This window comes from Neofelis nebulosa, chromosome 10 (genome assembly GCF_028018385.1).
Source record: "Neofelis nebulosa isolate mNeoNeb1 chromosome 10, mNeoNeb1.pri, whole genome shotgun sequence".
NCBI classification, from domain to species: domain Eukaryota; kingdom Metazoa; phylum Chordata; class Mammalia; order Carnivora; family Felidae; genus Neofelis; species Neofelis nebulosa.
This window is the reverse complement of record NC_080791.1, coordinates 40,040,570-40,062,924: the sequence shown is the minus strand read 5'-3', so window position 1 is coordinate 40,062,924 and position 22,355 is coordinate 40,040,570. Positions and strand designations below refer to the sequence as shown.

Genomic DNA, 22,355 nt, shown 5'->3' with positions numbered 1-22,355 from the left:
TAAGTTTAAGGTGAAGGGATTCTTATGTTTCCTGGGCTTTGATGATTTTGATTACATTTCAACCCCAATTTCATGAATTAATGTGCAGAAAGATAGTTATTCGGTTCTGAACAGCTCATACCATAGGATCTTTTTATGTAAAATTTTAAGGCAAGTTCGTTTGGTTTTTTGTTTTATTATTCATTCGTTTAGTCAGCATACGAAAATTTTAAATCTCACTGGTCTTTTATTCAGTTTCATCTTCTACTTTATATGTTAGCACAAACAACCGATTCTGTACTGTACCTTCCACCCAAACTGTGGAGTGCAAGTCTCCTAACAACTCATTTTTGATCATTGAAAAAACTAAAGTCACAGAAAGATCTAGTTACCTGCTTAAGGTCAAGGTCATACAACTAAGTGTGGAAGAGCTAAGGAGAAGATATTAATTGAAAATACGTTACAAATTATTAAACCCCATAGGAATTAGAATTATTGTACAAGGACTTATTCTGGCATCAAACAAACAAAACAAAACAAAACAAGTATAATTCTGTTAAGAAAGCCAGCAAGGTTAAGTGAACTACAGAATACAAAAAGAGGATTATTTAGACTTCTCGAGGGCAGCATTGTTAGCTGTTCTGAGATTTTTCTGAAACGGGTATCATGTTTTTTAATTAAATGGCAAAGAGATTTGAAAGTAACATAGAAAAGGATGCAACAGAGGCAATAAGGATAGAAGAATATTTTTAACAATTACAAAGTTTTCTGTCCATTATTAACCATTAGAAATGACTTACCAGGAAAATTATTTTCAAAGAGACCCTGAGATAAGCCCAAACATTTTGTGATGCTCTCCCCCCTGTGAGACATCAGAGAAATTTAAGTGCTTAGCTACATGAACCAGCAGTATCCTTGGTGGTGGTGATGACGACCATCCTCCTCTTTTAGACTTAGCCAAGACCGGGAGCCCAACAGAAGTGTGACACCAACTCTGCCGCCTTTGCCATTTCAAACCAGAGAAATGACAAGTCCCCTGGTTAGCGATGACGAAGTGTTCCCACTGGTGAGTTGCTGGTTGTGGTTGTTTTTTTTCCTTGAAGGACTGATGACTTTTACAGTGATACCTATATACTAGTATATATACACACAGTTGTTGGGGAAAAAAAAAAAAAATTGTTGCTTCTTGACTAGGACTCCAAGGTGGGCCTGTGCATCATTTTGGCCATGCCTTTCTATAGAAGGAAAAGAGATCCGTAACGTTTCATGAAGTATTTCAATCTCTGGTTACTCACCTCTAATGCAGGCCAGAATTATGGGGGATGCTTTTGAAAATCTTGAGTGCTTGGGACTTATCCCTAAACATCCCACGAGCCCTCCACGATCTGAATATTTTAAAGAGCTACAAGTGATCTTTTATGCCTGTTTAAAAAAATCTTTTCTATTGACTCTGACATACATATAGAAGCTTGCACAAATCAGAATTGGACAGCTTGATGAATTAGCACAAAGGGCACATCAGTGTAACTACTACCCAGGTAGAACAGAACATTGGTAACACTCCAGAGGCACCCCTCACGTCCCCTTCCAGTCACTCCTTCGACTTGCCCCCAAGGTAACCACTGTTCTGACTTCTAACGTCATATATTTGTTGTGGCCATTTGTCGATTTTACGTAAGGAGAATCATATTACCTGTGTCCTTTGTGTCTGGCTTCTTTTGCTCAGCATTATTTCTGAGACTCGTCACCCATATTGTTTTATATGGCTGTACTTGATCCATTTTTGTTTCTCTGTAGTATTCCATTGTATATAAATGCTGCGTAGAATGACACCACAATCTACCCATTCTACTGTCAACAGATGTTTGAGTTATGTCCTGCTTGGGAATAGCTCTGCTGAAAGCATTCTTGCATATGTCTCTGGGTACACATGGGTACACGTTTCTATTGGGTTTACTCCTAAGAGTGGAGCTGCTAGGTCATAGGATAAGCTGCATAAGGTCAGCTTTTGGAGGTAGTGCCGAGCGGTTTTCCTAACTGCTGGAGCCAGTTAATGCCCCAATAAGTAGTCTATGAGTGTCCTTGTTACATATTCTTTCCAACACTTGGCATTATTTGGTCTTTTTCCTTTTAGCTTTCCTGGTCAGTGTGTAGTAACTTCCTATTGTGGTTTTAATTATTTGTCTGGTGACTAATGGAGTTGAGGACTTTTTCATGTATTTATTGGCCATTTTGATATTCTCCTTCGTGAAGTGTCTGTTCGGTTTCCTTGCCTAATTTTCTGTTGGATTGTCTTTATTCTCATCGATTTGTATGAGTTCTTTACATGTTCTGAAGATAAGTCCTTTGTTGATTATATATATCGCAGATATCTTCTCCCGTTCTTAACTTGACTCTTCACTTAAGGGTATCTTTTGGTAACCTGAAGTTCCTAATATTAATACATCCAAACTTACGAATCTTTTCCTTTATGGTTAACATTTTTTGGTATGCTATTTAAAACTTTTTTCATCCCAAGTTATAAAAATATTATTCTACGTTACCTCCTAGAACCTTTGGCTCTTTACCTTCTGTGTTTACATCTACGCCTGGAATTACCTCTTACCTATGGTGCAAGGTAATATTCTCAATCCCTTCCCCCGTGGAAATAGCCGGTTGAACTTACACATGTCTCTCAGTCCTGTAGATTCTATTTTTTTGTTTAGTTTTCTTGATTTATTGTACTAAGACCTCCAGGAAATGTTGAGTAGTGGCCGTGGTAGAGCCTGCATCTTTCTCTCCTCAGTTACTGCAGAGGGAAAGCTTTACGATATTTGCTAGAGGTGTTTTGTAGATTTCTTTTAAAGATTAAGGAAATTCCCTCTTATTTCTAGATTGCTAACTCTGTTCATGAATTGATATGGAATTTTATCCAATACTTTTTCTGCCTCTTTTGACATTACCAAAAAAAAAAAAAAAAAAAAAGAAACGACCATGTGAGTTTTCTCTTTTGCTTGCCTAATGTGATGTATTTCTCGATTTTCGGTTGTTAACCCACCTCTGAATTCTCGGAATCAACTCCACTCGATAGCTGGATTTGGTTTGCTCACGTTGGCTTAGAATTTTTGCTTCGTGTTCCCTAGAAGAATTAGCCTGTAGTGTTCCTTTGCTGTCCTTGTCAAGCACTGATATCAGATGACACTGACCTCATAAGACAGGGAAAGTTGGGGCGCCTGGGTGGCGCAGTCGGTTAAGCGTCCGACTTCAGCCAGGTCACGATCTCGCAGTCTGTGAGTTCGAGCCCCGCGTCAGGCTCTGGGCTGATGGCTCGGAGCCTGGAGCCTGTTTCCGATTCTGTGTCTCCCTCTCTCTCTGCCCCTCCCCCGTTCATGCTCTGTCTCTCTCTGTCCCAAAAATAAATAAAAAACGTTGAAAAAAAATTAAAAAAAAAAAAAAGACAGGGAAAGTGTTCTTCATTTCATATTCCTCTGTTTCCTCATTTTCCTTGGCAATCTGTGTTGGTTTCTATGCAGAAGGTAAAAGAGCCAGCTCTCCCTGTCTTGAGAGAGTGGCCTCGTGCAGGTTAATTTCGGATTTACATTTTTTGGCTCTTGACTTTTCATTTGATCCTCTTAGTTTCTAGTTCTGTGCTGAAATTTTCTACTTTATGATTTAATTTCTTGAACATAATAATCGCAGGGTTTTTTTAAAGTAGCTATTTACCTCTGAAAGTAAGTCGTACTGGTGGCAATTACTTTCACTTGTATTCAAAGTACATTGTGTAATTTTCACTGCCTCTCCCTGATATGCTAATGGATACAAATTATAAACAATGACAACAGAAAATGTCTAAACTGGATGGGGTGTCCCATGAGTACTTTACTGCTTTTCTGGAATCCATCACCTTCTTTTGGGAGAGACTGGAAGTCAGAGTGAAGCTATTTCGGAAGGAGATGACTTCAAACCATTAACTTTGGAAGTGTCAGAGATCTCTAAAGCCTTGAAATGCTCTTTTGTGTTCATCTCAACATAAAATGCCAAAATTATCTGAAAAGAATAAAATTCTATGCCAACAAAGTAAACGAAATCAACTTCCTCATTTTAGCTGTAGGAACTACTAAGGGGACTTAGCCAATTCTGTATCGCAAATTTTTGATCTTGAAGGACTCCAAAGCAAGCATGTACTCCAGTGAGGCAAAAGGAAAACAAAACATGATGAATTGCTAAATGCCCCATGGTTCTAATATCAGATGATTTTAGCATTTTAGGATTGTTAGTCTCTGCTCAGATATCGCCTCATCCGAGATGTCTGAGCAGCCAACCTGTGGCAGCCCCTCCCTCTTCGATCCCTTGTCCTGTGTTTGTTTGTTTGTTTTCATAGCACTTCACCGTAAGACATTTTATGTCTGCTTCTTTGTTTGTCTCCCTCCCCTAGAATTTAAGCTCCATGAAAGCAGAGATTTTTTTTTTCTGTCTTTGTTTTACGTTGTAACCCCAGCATCTAAAATAGTGTGTGGTACTCGTAGGCACGTAAAAAGCATGCAGGAGTATCCGTTGTATTAACTTAATAGACACTGGGCTTCCTTCTGTCTCTAAAATTCCACATTACTCCTTTGAGGACGTTCATGAGCCCCAGAGTCACTAGGAAAGAAAATTCTCTACTGTTTTAGGTCTGGGCGTGGGGAATTTAATCTGTGACAGGGCCCCAGAGTCTGAAAGACATAGCCCAGTCCACTGTTCTGAGTCCAGTGGTTTCCGTCAACTTCTGCATTTTAACTTCTATATCAGTACTGTCGCTACCGAGAGCACCAGCGACCTTCTAGTTGTTAATTAAATATGCTTTTAAGAACTCATCTTCCTTCATCATTTTTTCTTGAAACTCATATTCTCTGGCTTCTATCTGAAGGCAATGACACTATTTTCCACTGATTTTTCCTGCTGCCTGTTTCCTGTTTCCCAGTCTGCTTCCAAGTTTCTCTCTCCTATGCCTGTCCTTAGATGTCATCGTTCGTTCGTAAAATCAACCTGTATTACAAGCACCCAGGATATGGAAGGTTCTGTTTTAAACACATCTTTGATGAGACAGACAAATCTACAGTCTAGTGAAAAAAAAGAGAGGAACCCCATTGATGGATGAATGAATAAACAGTGTTATAGACACACACGATGGAATACTATGTAGCCATAAAAAGGAGTGAAGTATTGATATATGCTATATTGTGGCAGGTGAACCTCCAAAATATTATGCTAAGTGAAAGCAATTAGCCACAAGAGGTCATATATTGTATTATTCCACCTATGAGAAGCGCTCAGAACAGGTAAATCATAGAAACAGGGTGCAGACTGATGGTTCCACGAGCAGTGCAGGAAGCAAGGAATGAGGATCAGTGGCTTGACGGGTTCAGGTTCCTTTCAGGATGATGAAAATATTTTGTAACTAGAGAGAGATGGTGGTTGCACAACATTGCGAATGTACTAAGTCAGAACCAAATGAACCAAATTGTTCATTTTTAAATGGTCTTATTTTATGTGCCCTGTACCTCAAAAAAGGGAAGGGACAACTAATGACTAGAAACAAATGAATATATAAGAAAATATCAAAGAGTGATAAATTCTACGAGGAAAGAAAAGCCAGTGATATGATAGGAAGTGATGGCAGTGTGGGGAATTACTGTCAGTTGAGTGGCCAGGAGAATGAGGAGGGGACGCTGAGGGGGGGACCTAAATTAACAGAAAAAGATCGAAAGACCTGGAGGAAGAGGGCTTCCGGCGAGAGAACCACGAGTGCAAATCTGCAAGGCAGAAACAAGAGTAGTAAAGTTTGAGAACCAAAAGGGGGGTGGGTGGGGTCTGGAGCCTAGAAGGGGAAAGAGAGAATGGAATGAAAGGGGGCCAGAGAAGCAGTCAGAGGAAGGCCATATGCGGAGAGACTGTAGGCCATAGGAAGGAATTTGACTTTCGTTTCAAAAATACCTTTGAAAAGACCCTTTGAGTGCCAAATAAGTAATAAATTCTAGAGGGCCAAAAGGAGAAGCGAGAAGAACCATCTCCGGGCTCTTTTCAGTAGTCCGGGCAAGAGATGATGATGCTGGCTTGGCAGCGTGGACACAGAGTAACACAGCGGATCCGGGAAACGCTGTGGAGAACAGACCAGACAGACAGCAGGTTGGCTCTGGGGAGTGAGGGAAAGAGAGGACTGAGAGATGACTCCCAGGATTTAAGCCTGAGCATTGGGTGGAAACTAGCACCGCTTTCGGACCTGAAAGACTAGGGGAAGGAGCAGGGTTAGAGGAGAAAGTCATAATTTCTAGGTTGGGCATTTAAATTTAAAATGTTTATCAGACATGCAATTGGAGAGACCAGATAAGCGTTCGGATATGTGAATCTGGTACCTAAGGAAGAGATCAGCGCTAGAAGTAAAATATGGGGATCATCAGCATAGGGCTGGTATTTCAATCTATAGGACTGGATGAGTATAAACAGGGAAACTCCCAAGACCAGGCCTTAGACCACAATACTTAGTGGTCTGGTGGGGATCTTCAAGGAGAGGAGCAAAGTTTGATGGTGAAGGGGGGGGGGGGACCCATGAGTGACGAGGTTCATCTACAGAAGCAGCCACTGAGAAGACAAGAAGGAATAGAATCCACAGTACAGATAGGAGTAAGAGTCCCTGAAACAGAGTATGGCCTGAAATATGGCTATGGTGCAAATGGGTGTAGAGAGGAAGGGGCTCCCTCCCAAGAAAGAGGCGAGGCCACCCGGTAATGAGTGAGAAAATGAATATACTAGTAGAATGGGCAGATGGTGTTAACTAACCTTTTGACACACAAGGTCTTGAACTGTAAGTAAAAGCAGCCCCTGCAGTAATAGAATTCCTCCTCCATCCACCCACCCCAGCATTCAGCTGCTCAGGTGCAGGCATGCGTCAGCACTTTATTTAGGCTTGGGTTTTACCAAGTACCTAGAACAGAGGAATGGTTACAACGATGGATCTGGAATATAAGCAGAGTCAGAAGGGAATGGATGCTGTGAGAAAGTAGGAATATGAGACGAAATAAGCTGGAAGGGTAATGGGTGGGTTGCTGAAAATCTTGATTAGTAAATAATGAAGTTATCGTTGATGACAATGTCAAGAACACAGCCATGGGAGTGGGTGCCTGAAATGAAGCACTCTCCTAGATTCCTTTTTTTTTTTTTTTTTTTTGAGAAACAGAGTGAGACAAAGCGTGAGCGGGGGAGGGGCAGAGAGAGAAGGAGACAGAATCTGAAGCAGCCTCCAGGCTCTGAGCAAGCGGTCAGCACAGAGCCTGATGCGGGGCTCGAACCCACAAACTGTGAGATCATGACCTGAGCCGAAGTCGGACGCTCAACCGACTGAGCCACCCAGGCGCCCCCAAGATTCCATTTTTGAACTGCTGTTTTTATTTGCATGTTTTGGATGATTTCAGTCAGACTCACAGCTTTAATTATCTATAACTTTGAAATATCTCTAATCCAAACCAACCTTTTGGGATCTGGATTGATATATCTCATTGTCTACATGACAGTCTGAGCCCCAAGTCACCTCTAACTCAGCATTATTTAAGATCAAATGCATTTTCTTCATTCATATATTAATTCAAAATTTTGTTTGAAATATACTCTGTGCTAGAAACTGCTAGAATCTGGAGAATCAAAAATAAATAAGACCTTACCCTTAATGGGCTCCTTCTACTGTTTTTCGTTTATCAATAAATGGCGTTGATGTCACCCAATCATCATTCAAGCCAGAAGTTGGGAAGTCATCTGAGATCAGGTTTCCTAGAATCTGAGATGAAGATTCCTATGAAAGTGATTTATTGAGGGTACTATTCTTGGCAGGAGGAGAGTCAGGGAAGCAGTCTAGGGGAAGGGAGAAAAGCTAAACAAGGATAAGATCTCAGCTAGAGAGGAGATTGGCGTGGCCTCACCAGGAGCTTGGGGCACAAATTGCACAACAGAGTTGGTTCCCCCGGAGACAAGAAGTCTGGCATTTTGTACCCCCTGTCAGTCAGTCATTGCCTCTTAGAGGAGAAGGGAATGGGCTGAGGGGGGTATTACAACTTCCCAGATGAGGCAGAAGGCTCCGGTTCAGCTGAGGGCAGGTCTCCAGAGAACCAACACCCACAGCAGCTGGAGGACAGATGCACCAGCCTGGTGAAGGAAATTCCAGTAGGGCACCAACAGCATCCACTATAGTCCACCTCTTGAACCACTCAGATCCGTGTTCGACTCCTGTTGTTCATTCCACTCAGACCTGTCTTCTCCAAGATTCTGACGGGTCATAATTTCTGGGAAAACCTATAAGAGGAGGGTTGCTACAACTTGATGCTACAACCGGTCTCAAGGACTTGATAGACACCATCCCCTCACCCTTTCTAGATTCCCCTCCCTCTCAGCTGGCCAGGTAGCTTGCCTTGTGGGGTGAGCCCCTGGTTCCCATGGCCTTATCCGGATGTGGTTTGCCATTTACAGTTAAAACTGGGCATGAGAGTATTCAAAGAAACCTCAGTGGCTCGCCTAAACATAAAACATATTCTTCACTGCCCCCATTATACAGTAGTAGCCTTTGTAATGATTAGGGCCAGGTACCCCTGCCAGTATAGCACCTCTTTTCTGTGCCTCTGAACTGCCAGCATGAGGAGCCCAAAGTGGCTAGGTGCCAGCTAGTGCTTTAAGTGTAGTGAGACTCTTACAGGTCTCTTGGTGGAGGCATTTCTCCCTCTGAGACCCGGGACCTGTAGATCAACAGAGCCTAAAGATACAAAGACAGAAGGTACTAATTCTCCAAGTGGGTCAACAGAAATGATAGAGTGGAGCCATTCCTACATCCTCCGTTTCATTCCCAGATTCGTGTATTCTACCTGTTGGAAATACAGTAGCATATAAGGGCCATTGGTTTAAAGTCTATACCATATCCTGACGAATAGTACCCCATCCTCACAAGTTAAAATTTGCAAGCTGATGCCTCAGTTCTGCCTTCAAGAAGCCTATCGGGCTAGCATCCTCTAGATGGTGCTATATGTGGTAAGACCAATGAATACCATGGTCATGCCCCCACTGCCGTACTCCTCTGCTTTAAGGTAGGTTCCTTTACTACTAATCAGGATCCCACGTCAGTAAATCAGTCTCTCTGCGAGCTTTCAGGTAGTGGTCAAGGCCAAGGCCCTTCAGTCAGGAAAGGCAAACCCATACAATATATGTCAGTGCTGCTGGTAAGGATGAAACATTGCCCTTTCCAAGGTGTCAGGGACCTGGTGTAAACAAATTGCCACCAAGAGGCTGGTTGGTCTCTTTGAGGGATGGTGCCATGTCAGGAACTCAGCTCTAGTCTCTATTGCAAGCAGATCAGACATTCAACAAGCAACAGTTCACTAAATTAACCTTGGTGAAAGGGAGACCATGCTGTTGGGCCCGTCCATAATTTCCACCAGAGTGGCCAAGGACAGAGGCTAGATCAAGTCATCATACCCGCTTCTTAGATGCTCTGTCTCAACTCAGTAGCATTACAGGAACTGTTTTGTCAACAGTAGACGGTTTTCTGCCCCAGGTGGCATGGCCTTGGCTTCAAAATCTTAAGGGTCTTCAATGCAACTTGACTCGTGAAACTTTGCAGAGGCAGCACAAAGCAATTTTTTTTCTGTATCAGAGATTCTTCTAGTATGGGATCTTCCAAGTCATTTTGCCCAGGTGGTAGGACTGCTCGTACCCCATTCCCAACCTACTGCAGTGTCCTTTCTTGCTCTGGGCTCTACCGCAAACACAAAATGAAACAGAAACAGCCTTCTGTGTCACCCAGTAAATGAGTCAGATTATTCCACCCAAGAGTGGAAGATGCTGCTTCCAAAACCTGAAGAGACCTACCAAGCTTTGTGCTTCTTTAGTGATAAGAAATGCAAGGTGCATTAATTTGTGCTTAAGAGATATTCTACCATGCTCCATATAACTGGACACCTAAAAACGTGTCAAACCCAGGGCTCCTGGGTGGCTCAGTCGGTTAAGCATCCAATTTTGGCTCAGGTCATGACCTCACAGTTTGTGGGTTCGAGCTCCATGTCGGGCTCTGTGCTGACAGCTCAGAACCTGGAGCCTGCTTCGGATTCTGTGTCTCCCTCTCTCTGCCCCTCTCCCGCTCTCTCTCGCTCTCAAAACAATAAATGGATATTTAAAAAAAATATTTTTTAAGTGTCAAGCCTGTGAACCATTTATGGGGTTTATCTTTCACTCTCTGGATGGAGTGTGTCCTTCCAAGCCTTCGACATACTTGCCACTTCCTGCTCATCAGATCTTAGCGTGATGTTAATGTTACTACATTATGCCTTATAATTTACAGCCCTTGGAATGTCCAGACGGCCCAGGCTTCTTCAGAATTTATTGTGACAGCATCCTTACATAACACATAACACTGGGGCAAGAACATGAATGTGTACTGTTGTCTGTCCCACGTGGACACCAGCTACTTCTGATCCTCCTCCTCATTGGGTATTAAAAAGAGTGCATTTGCCAAGTCAACAGCAGCATATCGTGTACCTAAGTCTATAGTAAAGATACTCTATTCGGCACCACAGCCCCAGCTGGCGCTACTACTTGGATGAGTTTCTACGGCACTCCATTATCATCCGCCAAGATCCATACACTTTTGTCAGAGGCCAGACTTACGAACTCAATTCCCCTATAGCAAAGTTCACCGGCATACAGATCGTCGACTCTTGAAACACCATATAAAGCTCCATTCTTCCAATAAAACAAAAGTTGAAGAAGAGTTCAGGGACCCCAGAACTAGAAAATTAAAGTACAGATGTCCTAACTTATTTTTTAAATTAACCTAAAACAGTAGTTTGAATGAAGCATGCGCACACGTGTGTGTGTGTGTGCATGTGCACACGCGTGCATTAGTAAGAACTTAGGTCACAGGCAGTTAAATGAGCACTTCCATACTGCCGTGAAGTGTGGAACTGGGCGCTTACCATGACGCTTTCTCAGTGGACAAACGAAATACATTCCCGCGTCACGGCGTTCCCCAGGAGGAAGCCACTCTTATCCAGGATGCATCGTGCTGCCAGCCCTCCTCACCCGGCCAACTCCAAACAGCGATTAGCTCCCATTTTCAGCCAGTCCTTAATTTTTCCCCCTATACAAGCTTTCTTTGCCCCCGTCCTACTGTAATCTTAACATGAGCTTTTTGGAGTTGCTTGTTTTCCGATGAAAACCCTTGGCTTTACAAATTAGTTGAGTGTGTTTGAGGCAAGTTCCATGGGAATTTTGTGGGCCCTGCATTTGCAGCTGGACACGGTAATATTCATTTCTGGAGCTTTTTAATATAAGGGTGCTGTGATGTTGTCATTCGTGGAGGATTGCACGAGCAGTCACTGCGTTATACCAGTAGGGACGGTTCAGCCTGGATTGTTTCATTAAGAGCTGTACCGTCTGACAGCATGCCAGGGATGAGGCATGCCTGGAAACAGGAAGGTTTAAAAGGCTTTGTGTTCCTCACCTAACGTGTCTTTCTCTCTTTAGTCTCCCCCAGATATAGTCTTCCCAGCCTCTTTGGCTGCACAGCATTTCCTTCTGGAGGAAGAGAAGCGAGCAAAAGAATTTGAAAAACTTCTAAATACACATATTGATGAACTGCAAAAACATACAGAATTCACTCTTAATAAATACACCAAGCTAAAACAAAATAGACACATTTGAGCTTTTAAACTCTTTTATTTGCTTCCCCCACCCCAAGAAAAAAAAAAAAGCTCTGGCAAAATATTTACAAAGCTGGATAATGCAACTGAGAAATTTTGTTCTGTTTTCTTGAGTAAATCATTTCTGTTAGGCAGCTAGAAAATAGTAGGTATTTTGTTCGAGAAAGCTGTTTGTATTTCTGCATTAACATAATAAATTCTTTGGCTATAGAGTTACTATTAAAAAAAACATGACTACTCCAAAAGAGATTTTTTTTTCCAGTCTAAGGAATATTTGGGAATTAAATATGGAGTTTTTTCCCCCACTTGAATCATGTAACAACACAAAATGAGGGAAAGGGAAAATGCTGCATTTCAAATATCCAGGGCAGCTCAGTTGTACTAGGTTTGAAAACTCAAGAATTTTTCCAAATGAAAAAACCTTATTTTGAGCTCTGTAAACATCCTAAATTTCTGTTCGAAATTTCTTGTAGAAATAGCTTTACCGGTTCTACAATCATCCTTGTAATGTCTCTCTGTTTTAATACAATTAAGACATGGAACGTGCTGTTTACACATTTGAAATGTATGTACCAGCCAGAGATTAATGCTTTCCTGTTAGTACTACTTACTTCACGGAAATGAACAAGACAGAGAAGATCTAAAACATTGCTGCTGTTACAATCTTCCTTGTAATACCTCTGTTTTTCATATAATAAAGCGATATGAAATTCTGTGAATGAAAACTTAAATGCCTAATCTCTATGCAACAGTAGTAACATCGTAGTGGGCAATAAAATTCAAGTTACAAATACATACGCATGATAATCCATTCTTCTTTCTCGAAAAATGACATTTACATAAAGATTATGAGAAATCCCAAAAAAGTTACGCAAGGTAAGTCCTACAACTTTTATAGTTTTCGTTTTCTCTTCTAAGAGACTGAATCTCAGCGTACCCGAAGAGGAAGTCAAGTTGTCTTTAGATAACAGGTGTCATGACAGGTGTCCTGTGAAAAAACGCAGAGCCCCATTCACTTGAGGGGACGGGACCGAGTAGTTTTGGAGAGCTCTTGATATTTGCCAAAAGCCTTCACGTAGCAATGTTCATTTCAACTCAAAACATGCCTGTGAAATCAGCAAAGCTAGTATCCTTGTTCCTGGGACTTGAGCTGTTAAGAAACTTACTAGAATCAGGGTAATCAAGAAAATCAGAAGTACCCAGCTTCCAATGACTGGCTCCAACTCTTCCTGCTTTCCAGCGTCACCTTTCGTAAGCAAACAGCGAACAATGCTGTATCCACAGACGCCATGTTTCATGACAAACCATCAGAGGGGTGCAAAGCTTTTAGTGTACCCAAAAAGACCCACATGAGGAAAATAATAAAAGTTATGATGATTTAACATTATTTAGTAATTTCTAGCCTGGACACAAAGAAAATAGAATATTTTTCAGTGTTCTCTTTAGAAGATGGGAAGAAAAAGTATGTTCAGGAAAAGGGCCTTCCATAAACAATTCTAAAACCTTTGTATCTGTAATGCAAATGCAAACAGTGCAAAAGCTTAAACACACATATCTTTATAATCCCTCAAATCTGAATGCCACTTCATTCCCTTCCGGGTTGAGACATGATTACAAATTGCAGGCTGAAAATAAAGATCTAGGCTACAGTGTTCTTAGAACTTAGCAGAGTCAAGAGAGCATGAACTTGGAGTATGTCCAGGACTAACAGTGAATTTGTTCTTCTGGATTATTATTTCAAGTCCCTAAGCAAACTTCCTTTAAATCACTAGTTCAGCATTGCACTTAATACCAGCTTTCTTAAATCAGTAGTTTTCAGTATTTTTTGCTTAACAGCAGGATTCATTGTTCAAAAGGAATCAAACACTAAAGCCCAACATATATATAATCAAGATAAAAAGCAAGCAAGCCGCTCAGTTTGCATGCTGAGAGGAGGGAAGGAGTGCGGCTCCCTGCTGCTCACCCTCCCTCCTCAGTCTCTCCCACCCTCCAGGGACCAAAGGGATTTCATGGAGCAGTTGTCCCAGGCAGGATGGGAGGGATTGGAGGAGAGGCAGGTATGCTCTGTATTAGCACACAATACATTTTCCCACAGAAACCGTGTTATGGATAACGGTTATAGCCTCCTCCCTACGACAGGAGCCATTTTGGCCCATGGTTCAGCTAAAATAGGACGGAAGGAGAAGGACAGAAACAGGTGAAAGACCGATGGTGCCATCCAACACAGGAAGCTGGCTCAAAGAGGAAGTGTGACTTGAGTTAACTTTTGCTTCATAACAGCTTAAATATATACTCCTGTTTCTGTTATTCAGGAGCATATTAAATGGTCTGCGAATGAAGCAAATCTGGGGTAGGGAGGGGCGGGCTGCTGGAAAGTCGGAGATGACCCCAAATTTTCAGTTAAGAAGATAGACAACTCTTGATTACCTGTCAGGGGAGCACCTCTGTTGGAGTGGAGCTTGCAGTCACCCCAATACCAACATCCTGAGGTGCAGCCCCACCTAGGCCTTGACTCTCTCCTCCCACTCTGGGAGAGCAACCAGAGCCAAGCGTCTCAGACCACCTAATTAGAGAGGCCTTCCCTGGAGGTGAGTTTCTCTAGCTAGGTCCCTGCTATGCCTCAACTATGGTCAATCTGACCCAAGCAATCTAGAAGCAACTGTAGTTTCAACAGTGATATGCAGTTATTTCTTCCCCATCCCATTATCTCAGTGCATATCAATTTCCTCTTTGTATACGTGCCTCCCGTCTCCAATTGGCCCGAGAAGATTCTAAAAGATCCCCAGAGAGGATTAGTGTTAGGCTTCCTAGCCTCCCTCGTGCTCCTAGCACAGGTCCTGATCATGGGAGAGATTGGGTAAGCAGTGATTGATAGGCGGTTGAATCCAGACATGGTGGATACGTGTAGCAAAGGCGATGAGCAGAGCAAATTTGAGGCAGTTTATGGAACGATGACAAAACACTAGGGGTATCAAATTGTCGGCTGCGGAAGAGTACGTAGACTGTGAGTTTGAACACTGGTGGATGTGAGGGGGATTTTCGCTCCTACTTGACCTCGTATAGGACCATCTGAGTATCTACACCTTTTATGTTTCAACTAATATCTAATAGGAATCCAATAGAGAACATTAACCATGGTGCTTAATAGTCAGAGCCAGTAAAACCCTAAGAATCCTAGGACAGGAGCAATATGGTAGAAAGTGCGAGAAGGCCCAAGGATTTAAAGCACAATTAGCAACTGAACTGAAACTCTGCCCAACCCTTCCAACCCTGTAGCCTAGAGCATGACCAGGTGCTAAATTCTAAAGGATATAATATTCCAAACTGATAGGAGGTTCTTCCCTCCTAAAGTGAGGCTATATACTGTGGCCCAGGGATGACCATGAATGGGCCATGGGCCTACTGAGGGAAAAGCCTGGGGAAACGTTTTCATGACCTCCAGGGAACTCTGAGGGCAGAGGTGAGCCAAAATATCAGCACGAGTCAGAGAAGTCAACCAGGCAGTGTTCAGAAACTGCCCTTCGCCACCATCCTCCAACGTGGGTCAGGAGGGGTCACGGTCTCAAAATTTGTTTAATGTTTATTCATTTTTGAGAGACAGAGACAGAGCGTGAGTGGGGAAGGGGGAGAAAGAGAGAGAGAGAGAGGAAAAGAGACACAGAATCCGAAGCAGGCTCCAGGCTCTGAGCTGCCAGCACAGAGCCCCACGTGGGGCTCGAACTCACGGACTGTGAGATCACGACTTGAGCCGAAGTCAGCCGCTTAACAGACTGAGCACCCCATGCACCCCAGTAGGGGTCAACAGTCTTATAACAAAGATAAACATGAGTCAGAGGCAGGCAGGCAATTAGTGTTATGGTGGCCGACAATCTCACATCGCAGACTGCCAGGTAATCTAGAATAGCAAGGTTTCAAACAGGGAAGGCTTAGAATAAAGGAGGTGCTCAGAGCCACCAAGCTGGCCCCATAACCGGACTAGAAATTCTTAAGTCTTAAAGGTTCTCAATACACTAGGACAGCTTAGATCTATTGGAGACAGATGACTCTTCACACCTTGGCCCGGTGACCTCAGCAAAGCTTCCGTTTCCTTAACTGTGAACAGTCGTAATACTACCGTGTCCAAGGATTGTTGTGAGAGCTGAAGGAGATCATATATAGGAAACCGTTAGAGTCTGGAACATAGCAAGGACTCCAGAAACACTAGCCGTTAGCACTTGTTGCCATCCTCGCCCTCTGAGGCATCAGGTCTGAGCTCGGAAGACAAAATACATCCTTCAAAAGAACAATCTGAGCATTTATCCAGGACCGTGTGCTGGGCGCTACAATGTAAATTAAACTTATTTAATCGTTCGCAGTTTTATTAAGCAATAATTTACATACCGTAAAATTCATTTCCAAGAGTATAATTCAGTGATATTTTACTGGGTTTACAAAGTTGTGCAATCACTACCACGACCCAATTTCAGAAAATCTCCATCACCCCAAAAAGATCCCCATGCCCATTTGCAGTCACTCTGACATTTACCTGAACGTTGCATATAAATGGATTCATATAATATGTGGGGTTTTTTGCACCTGGCTTCTTTCAGTTAGTATGTTTTTCTGGTTCATGTTTTAACAGGCACCCGTATTTTGTTCTTTTTTTATTGCTGCCTAGTATTTGGTTGTATGGATAAACCATATTTTGTTTATCCATTTCACCCGTTGATGGACATTTGTTGTTTCCACTTTGGGGCTATTCTAAATAAAGCTGTTATGAACATTCACATACAAGTCTGTGTGTGGACATGTTTTCATTTCTGTTGAGTAGATTCCCGGGACTAGAATTTCTGAGTCATATGGTATATTCATTTTTAACTTTCAAAAGAAACCGTGAAAATGTTTTCTTCTGTAGCTGTACCATTTTCCATTTCCACTGGCAATGTGTAAGGATTCTAGTTCTCCATATCCCCTCCCATGCATGTTCTTATCTATCTCTTTCATTACAGTTCTTCCAGTGTGTGAAGTGCTATTTCATGCTAGTTTTAAGTTTTATTTCCCTAATGACAATCATGTCAAGCCATCTCTTTGTGTGCTTGTTGACCATATCTTTTGGTGAAATGTCTATTCAAACCTTTTGTCCATTTTATAATTATATAAAATTTTATATATATATATATATATATATATATATATATATAATATGTTTTAGCCAAAAGTTCTTTATCAGATACATGATTTGGATATATTTCCCCCAGTCTGTGGCTTATCTTTTCATTTTCTTCATGGTATCTTTTAAAGCACGTAAGTTTTTTATTTTGAGGTAGTACAATTCATCGGTTTTTTCTTTTATGGATTGTGTTCTCGTCTTCATATCTGAGAAACATTTGCCCAACCCAAGATAACAAATATTTTCTCCTACATTTTCTTCTGAAAGTTTTTTAATTTTAAGTTTTACATCAGGTTTATGGTCCATTTTGAGTTAGTTTTTTTTTTTAAGTTTTAATCACTACCCTCATCATGGGGCTCGAACCCACGACCCCGAGACCAAGACTCACACACCCCTCCGACTGAGTCAGACAGGCACCCCTGAGTTAATGTTTTTGTCTGATGCAAGGGTCTAGACTCATCTTTTCACGTGTGGATATGCCATTGTCCCGGCATCATTTGTTGAAAAAATTATTCTTTCCCCCCCCCCATCAAGTTGTCTTGGTACTTTTGTTGAAAACTCAACTGACGATAAAGATGATGGATAAAGAGAAAGGTTTATTTATGGACTCTTAATCCTGGTCCATTGATCTGTGTGTGTCTGTCCTTAGGCCAGTACTATATAGTCTTAATTATTGTGGCTTTGTAGTAAGTTTTGACATTGAAAAGTGTAAATCCTCCAACTTACAAGATTGCTTTGGCTATTTTGGGCCCTTTGTACTTTCGCGTAAGTTTAAGGATTAGCTTGTCAGCTTCTCAATTGCCAAAAGAGGGCTGCTAGGATTTTGATATGGATTAAGATGGCAACTCTTTCCAAACTGATGGATACTGAATCTCAATTTGGTGAGAATTACCATCTTCGTAATACTGAGTCTTCCAGTCAATCAGTATGATTGAACTATCTTCCCATTTATTTGGAGATTTTAAAATTTCTCTTAGAAATGTGGTATATTTTTCAATGTAGAAGTCTTATAGATTTTTGCTAAATTTATTCCTATTTTATTTTATTTGATACTATTATGAATGAGGTTGTTTTCTTAATTTCACTATATAGTATTCATAACTAATTACAGAAATAAGATCAACTTTTATTCTGTGAACTTGCTGAGCTCATTTATTCTCCATATAAGAATTTTTTAAATTTCTTAAAGATGTCTAAATACAAGATCATATTATCTTTAGATAAAGATAGCTTTTACTTCTTCCTTTCCACTCTGGGTGCAGTTTATTTCTTCTTCTTACCTGATTGAGCTAGCTAGAAACTCTAATACAATGTTAAATTGAAATAGCGAAAGCAATCATTTTTGCCTTGTTCCTGATCTTAAGGGAAAGCTTTCAGTCTTTCACCATTAAGTATGATGTCAGCTATAGGGTTTTTGTAGATGCTTTGTTATCAGACTAAGGATGTTCCCACCTATTCCTAGTTAGTTGAGAGCTTTTATGACTGGGTGTTAGATTTTGTCAAATGCTTTTTCTGCACCTATTGAAATGATCATGTAGTTTTTGTCTTTTATTACTATAGTATATTGCATTAATTTATATTCTGGGATAAACTGATATTGCATTCTTGAGAAAAATCCTATTATAATCCTTTCTATATGTTGCTGGATTCAATTCCCTAATATTTTATTGAGGATTTTTGTGTCTATATGCATGAAGGATAATGCTCTGTAGTTTTCTTGTCACATCTCTGTCTGGCCTTGGTATCACAGAAATTCTTGCCTCCTTGATTGAACGGGGAACTTTCCCCTACTCTGTTTTCTGGAAGAGCTCATAAAGGATTAGCATTATTTCTTCAAATGTCTGGTGGAATTCGGCAGTGAAGCTATCCCAACCTGGGCTTTTCTTTGTGGGAAAATTTTAATTATCAATTCAATGTCTTTCCCTGCTATAGGTCTATTCAGATTTTCTATTTCTTCTTGAGTCAGTGTGGGTGATTTGTGACTTTTAAATTCAATTTCACTCTTATAAGAACCCCTCAAAGTAAGAATCAGGCCCATTTTATTTGGACACTTAAAAGATCAAATGATTTATCTCAAGGTCGGATATCTGGAAAATGGCCAGTCTGTGGGGTTCCAAAGCCCACACTGCATCTGCCAGGCCACACTGCCTCTGATCAGACATGACCTTCTTAAAGTGAGCCCCCCCTCAACGGATGCCACTAAAAACAGCCCTCTTTGGGGAATGCCCTAATCCCTCTCTTTCTTTTCTCAAAAACCTGTGCCTCCCTGGAGTCCGAGTTGCTGGCAACATGGATGCTGCCCACAGACCATGGTTCTCCTCCCTTTAGAGCCCCACTGAGAATTACTGCCTTACGAGTCCCAGCATGATGCGCACAGGGGTTTCCCGGTGGGAAGGCACCCAGTGATGAAGCAGCACTGAACAATCTAAACAGAACATTTTCCTCCCTTGCCTGCCAAGGAGGGAAAAAACAAAATGCCCAAGGGCCTAAGTGATTAGGAGAAACCACACTTGTTTTGGCACTGACAGCTGACAACTGATCATCAAGACCTCTGCAAGGTCACAAGAAACTTCTGTGTGACTTCCTAAACCCCGGTCCCTCACACAGAAATGATGCGGAAGAACCCATCAGAGACAAAATGTATTTGGCTCTATGTGTTTCACACAAAATAAAGAGTTAAGCTTTTCATTTATCTTGTCAATATGTCTTTTATGGTGAACTGCTTAAAGATTATTCTACAAGATCAAGCCAAAAGAGCCCATACTAACTAATTCTCCCCATTTGGGTATGATTTGTTTTGGGTTTGTTTATTTCTGAAAATAAGAACATTACAGCTTTGAAATTCCTCATTTTCATCAGCTTGAGGAAAATCTTCCAAAAGTCAGTACTGGTTGAGCTCCAACTATTTACAATTCTAGACATATCTTTTAACGGAGATCAATTATTTGATGAGTCATTCTCAAATGATTTTGATGGATAAAATTATGAGTAACCGAACGAAAACAGCTCTTTGGCTTCAAATACAAAGTTTGCCACATACAAAGTTTAATCTATAACCAAAGGTTTTTATATGAATAAGAGTTGAACCCAAGAATTTTGGGAGTATCTACATGTACGTGGGTGGATGTATATGTATATAGTGCATACACACATACATACACATGAAGCTCTGAAAATAATCACCAACAAAAATAATGTGGGAGGAATCCTTTGAAGACAAAGAATATGTTTATGACAGATTGTGGTGATGGTTTCCTGGATGCATACTTTCTCCAAATTTGTCAAATTATATACATTAAATATGTACAGCACTCTGTATGTCAACTATATCTTAACACAGTTGTTTAAAAAAACAAACATGAATCAAGAATATCTCAGAGCCTGGAAAACATACACATAGTTATGTCACTATTTTGAATATGAAAAATATGAGTACTGAAGAAAATATAGGATTTAATGGCCAAACACAATTGCTTCATTTTGGAGAACGTGCATTTATTTCATTGAAGATACTATCCTTGATGGATAAGGCACCCCAAATTTGGGGTATGTTGTTTAAGCCACCCAGTTTGTAGTACGTTGTTATATATATCCTAGCAAACTAATACACTCATATATCCCAAACTTGGAGCTGAGAAAGCCGACAACCTTGAAATGGCAATGGATGCAGATAAAAAGAACCCCAGCAAAGCTTGCTCTCTCTAAATAAAAGAAAAGGGGCAACATAGCAAAGCAGAAAACTTCTACACAATAATAACTCTCATTTAGCCAAACACCCCAGAAAAAACTGTGGCCCACCCTCACCCACACAAGCAAATGTAAACAGCCTAGATTTCCAGCCTTGTCCCAAACCCCCTTCCAGAGTGTCCGAGAAGGCTGAGTAGGGAGGTGGAGACTATGTGGAGAGCCCCCAAGAGGCAGTAACAAGGCAACCATACTACCCCTCTCTGGTAAGTGATATCAATGAAGAATATGGAGAGTCAGTTTGCTCACCGTGGCTCAGTGGTTATGAGGCCACTCTTCCCCTACAGTGTCACTGGAGTCCATGTAAACAGCAGTAATGAGGCTCCCTTTCTCCTCCCAGCCAGGGTAGTATCAGCAAAAGACTACTGGGGGTGAGAAAAGACTACTGGGGAGCCAGAACCCTCACCCACTCAGCAGTAAAGAGGAAGCCCTCTCCCCAGTTATTAACAAAGGTCGAGTCAACACCTGGATTTCCACTACCATCTGACAATAATGATACTTTACCCCATTTCCCTGCTCAAAAGTCATCAGAACAGGCCTACCAAGATACAAAATTTAAATAAAATCCAGAGTCTTATAATATAGTGCCCCAATATACAAGTTTAAATCAAAACTCACTTGTCATGTCAAGAAGCAGGAAGATCGCAACCTGAATGAGAAAAGACAATCAATAGAGGACACCAAGATGACACAGATGTTAGAGTTACCTGGAAAAGATTTAAAGTAGCCATCATAAAATGACTCAGCAAGCAATTAGAAACATGCTTGGAAAAATAAAAATATAGGAAGTCTCAGCAAAGAAACAGAAGATCTAAAGTTAAACCAAATGGAAATCTTAGAACTGAAAAATACAAGATCACACAAAAACTCGGTGGATGGGGTCTAAAGTAGAATGGAAGAGACAGAGGAAACAATCAATGAACAATAGAAATCAGCCAATCTGAACAACGGAAAGAAAATAGAATGGAAAAAAAAAATCACCAGAAAAAAAATCTCAGAAATGTGTAAAACTGTAACAAAAGATCTCACATTTGTGTCACTGAGATCTTTTTTTTAAATGTGTATTTATTTATTTTGAGAGAGACGCAGGGGGAGGGGCACAGAGAAAGGGAGGGAGAATCTCAAGCAGGCTCCATGCTCAGCACAAAACCTAACATCAGGCTCAATCTCACAACTGTGAGATAATATCCTGAGCCAAAATCAAAAGTCAGATGCTTAAACCACTGGGCCACCCAGATGTACTACTGCAGTCTCGAAAGGAGAAGAAAGGGCAGGGCTGAAAAAGTAGTCCTAGAAATAATGCCCCAAAATTCCCTCCAAAGCTGAGCAAACTCCAAACAGTATAAACCCAAGGAAGCCACATTATAACACAATATAGTGAAATTTCCAAAAACTAAAAACAAAGAAAATTGGAAGCAGAAAGAAACAACGTCTTATCTATAAAGAGAAAACAATTTTGATTAAACCAGATATTTAATTAGCAATGTGAAGACCAGAAGTAAATGACATATTATTTTCAAATGCTGAAACAAAAGAACCATAAACCCAGAATATTATACCCAGTGAAAATATCCTTCAGGAATGAAGAGAAAATCAAGACATTCTCAAATGAAGGAAAACTAAGAGAATTTGTCACCATTAGATCTACCCTAGAAGAATTAGGGAATTTCTATTAACTAACTAACCAACTAACTGGATGGATGGATGGATGGATGGATGGATAGATGAATGGATGGGGGATGAATCTTGGAATAATAGGAAAGAAAAAAAAATGTGAGAGAGAATAAAATATG

General features: G+C 41.0%; 1 protein-coding gene across 6 annotated transcripts in view; it reads left to right on the top strand.

The window, feature by feature from the left end:
- The window catches only part of DEUP1 (deuterosome assembly protein 1), an 82,486-nt gene extending 70,505 nt beyond the window's left edge, over positions 1 to 11,981 (top strand). For 5 of the 6 annotated variants that reach the window (XM_058687496.1, XM_058687497.1, XM_058687495.1 and 2 more), the window contains 2 exons: positions 931 to 1,045; positions 11,494 to 11,981. In XM_058687496.1, the coding sequence (XP_058543479.1) occupies positions 931 to 1,045; positions 11,494 to 11,670 (292 nt within the window). In that variant the 3' untranslated portion in view covers positions 11,671 to 11,981. Of the gene's footprint in view, positions 1 to 930; positions 1,046 to 3,800; positions 4,002 to 11,493 lie in introns of those variants that run through there. The other variant, XM_058687494.1, reaches the window with a different exon arrangement.
- The last annotated feature ends 10,374 nt before the right edge of the window (positions 11,982 to 22,355 follow it).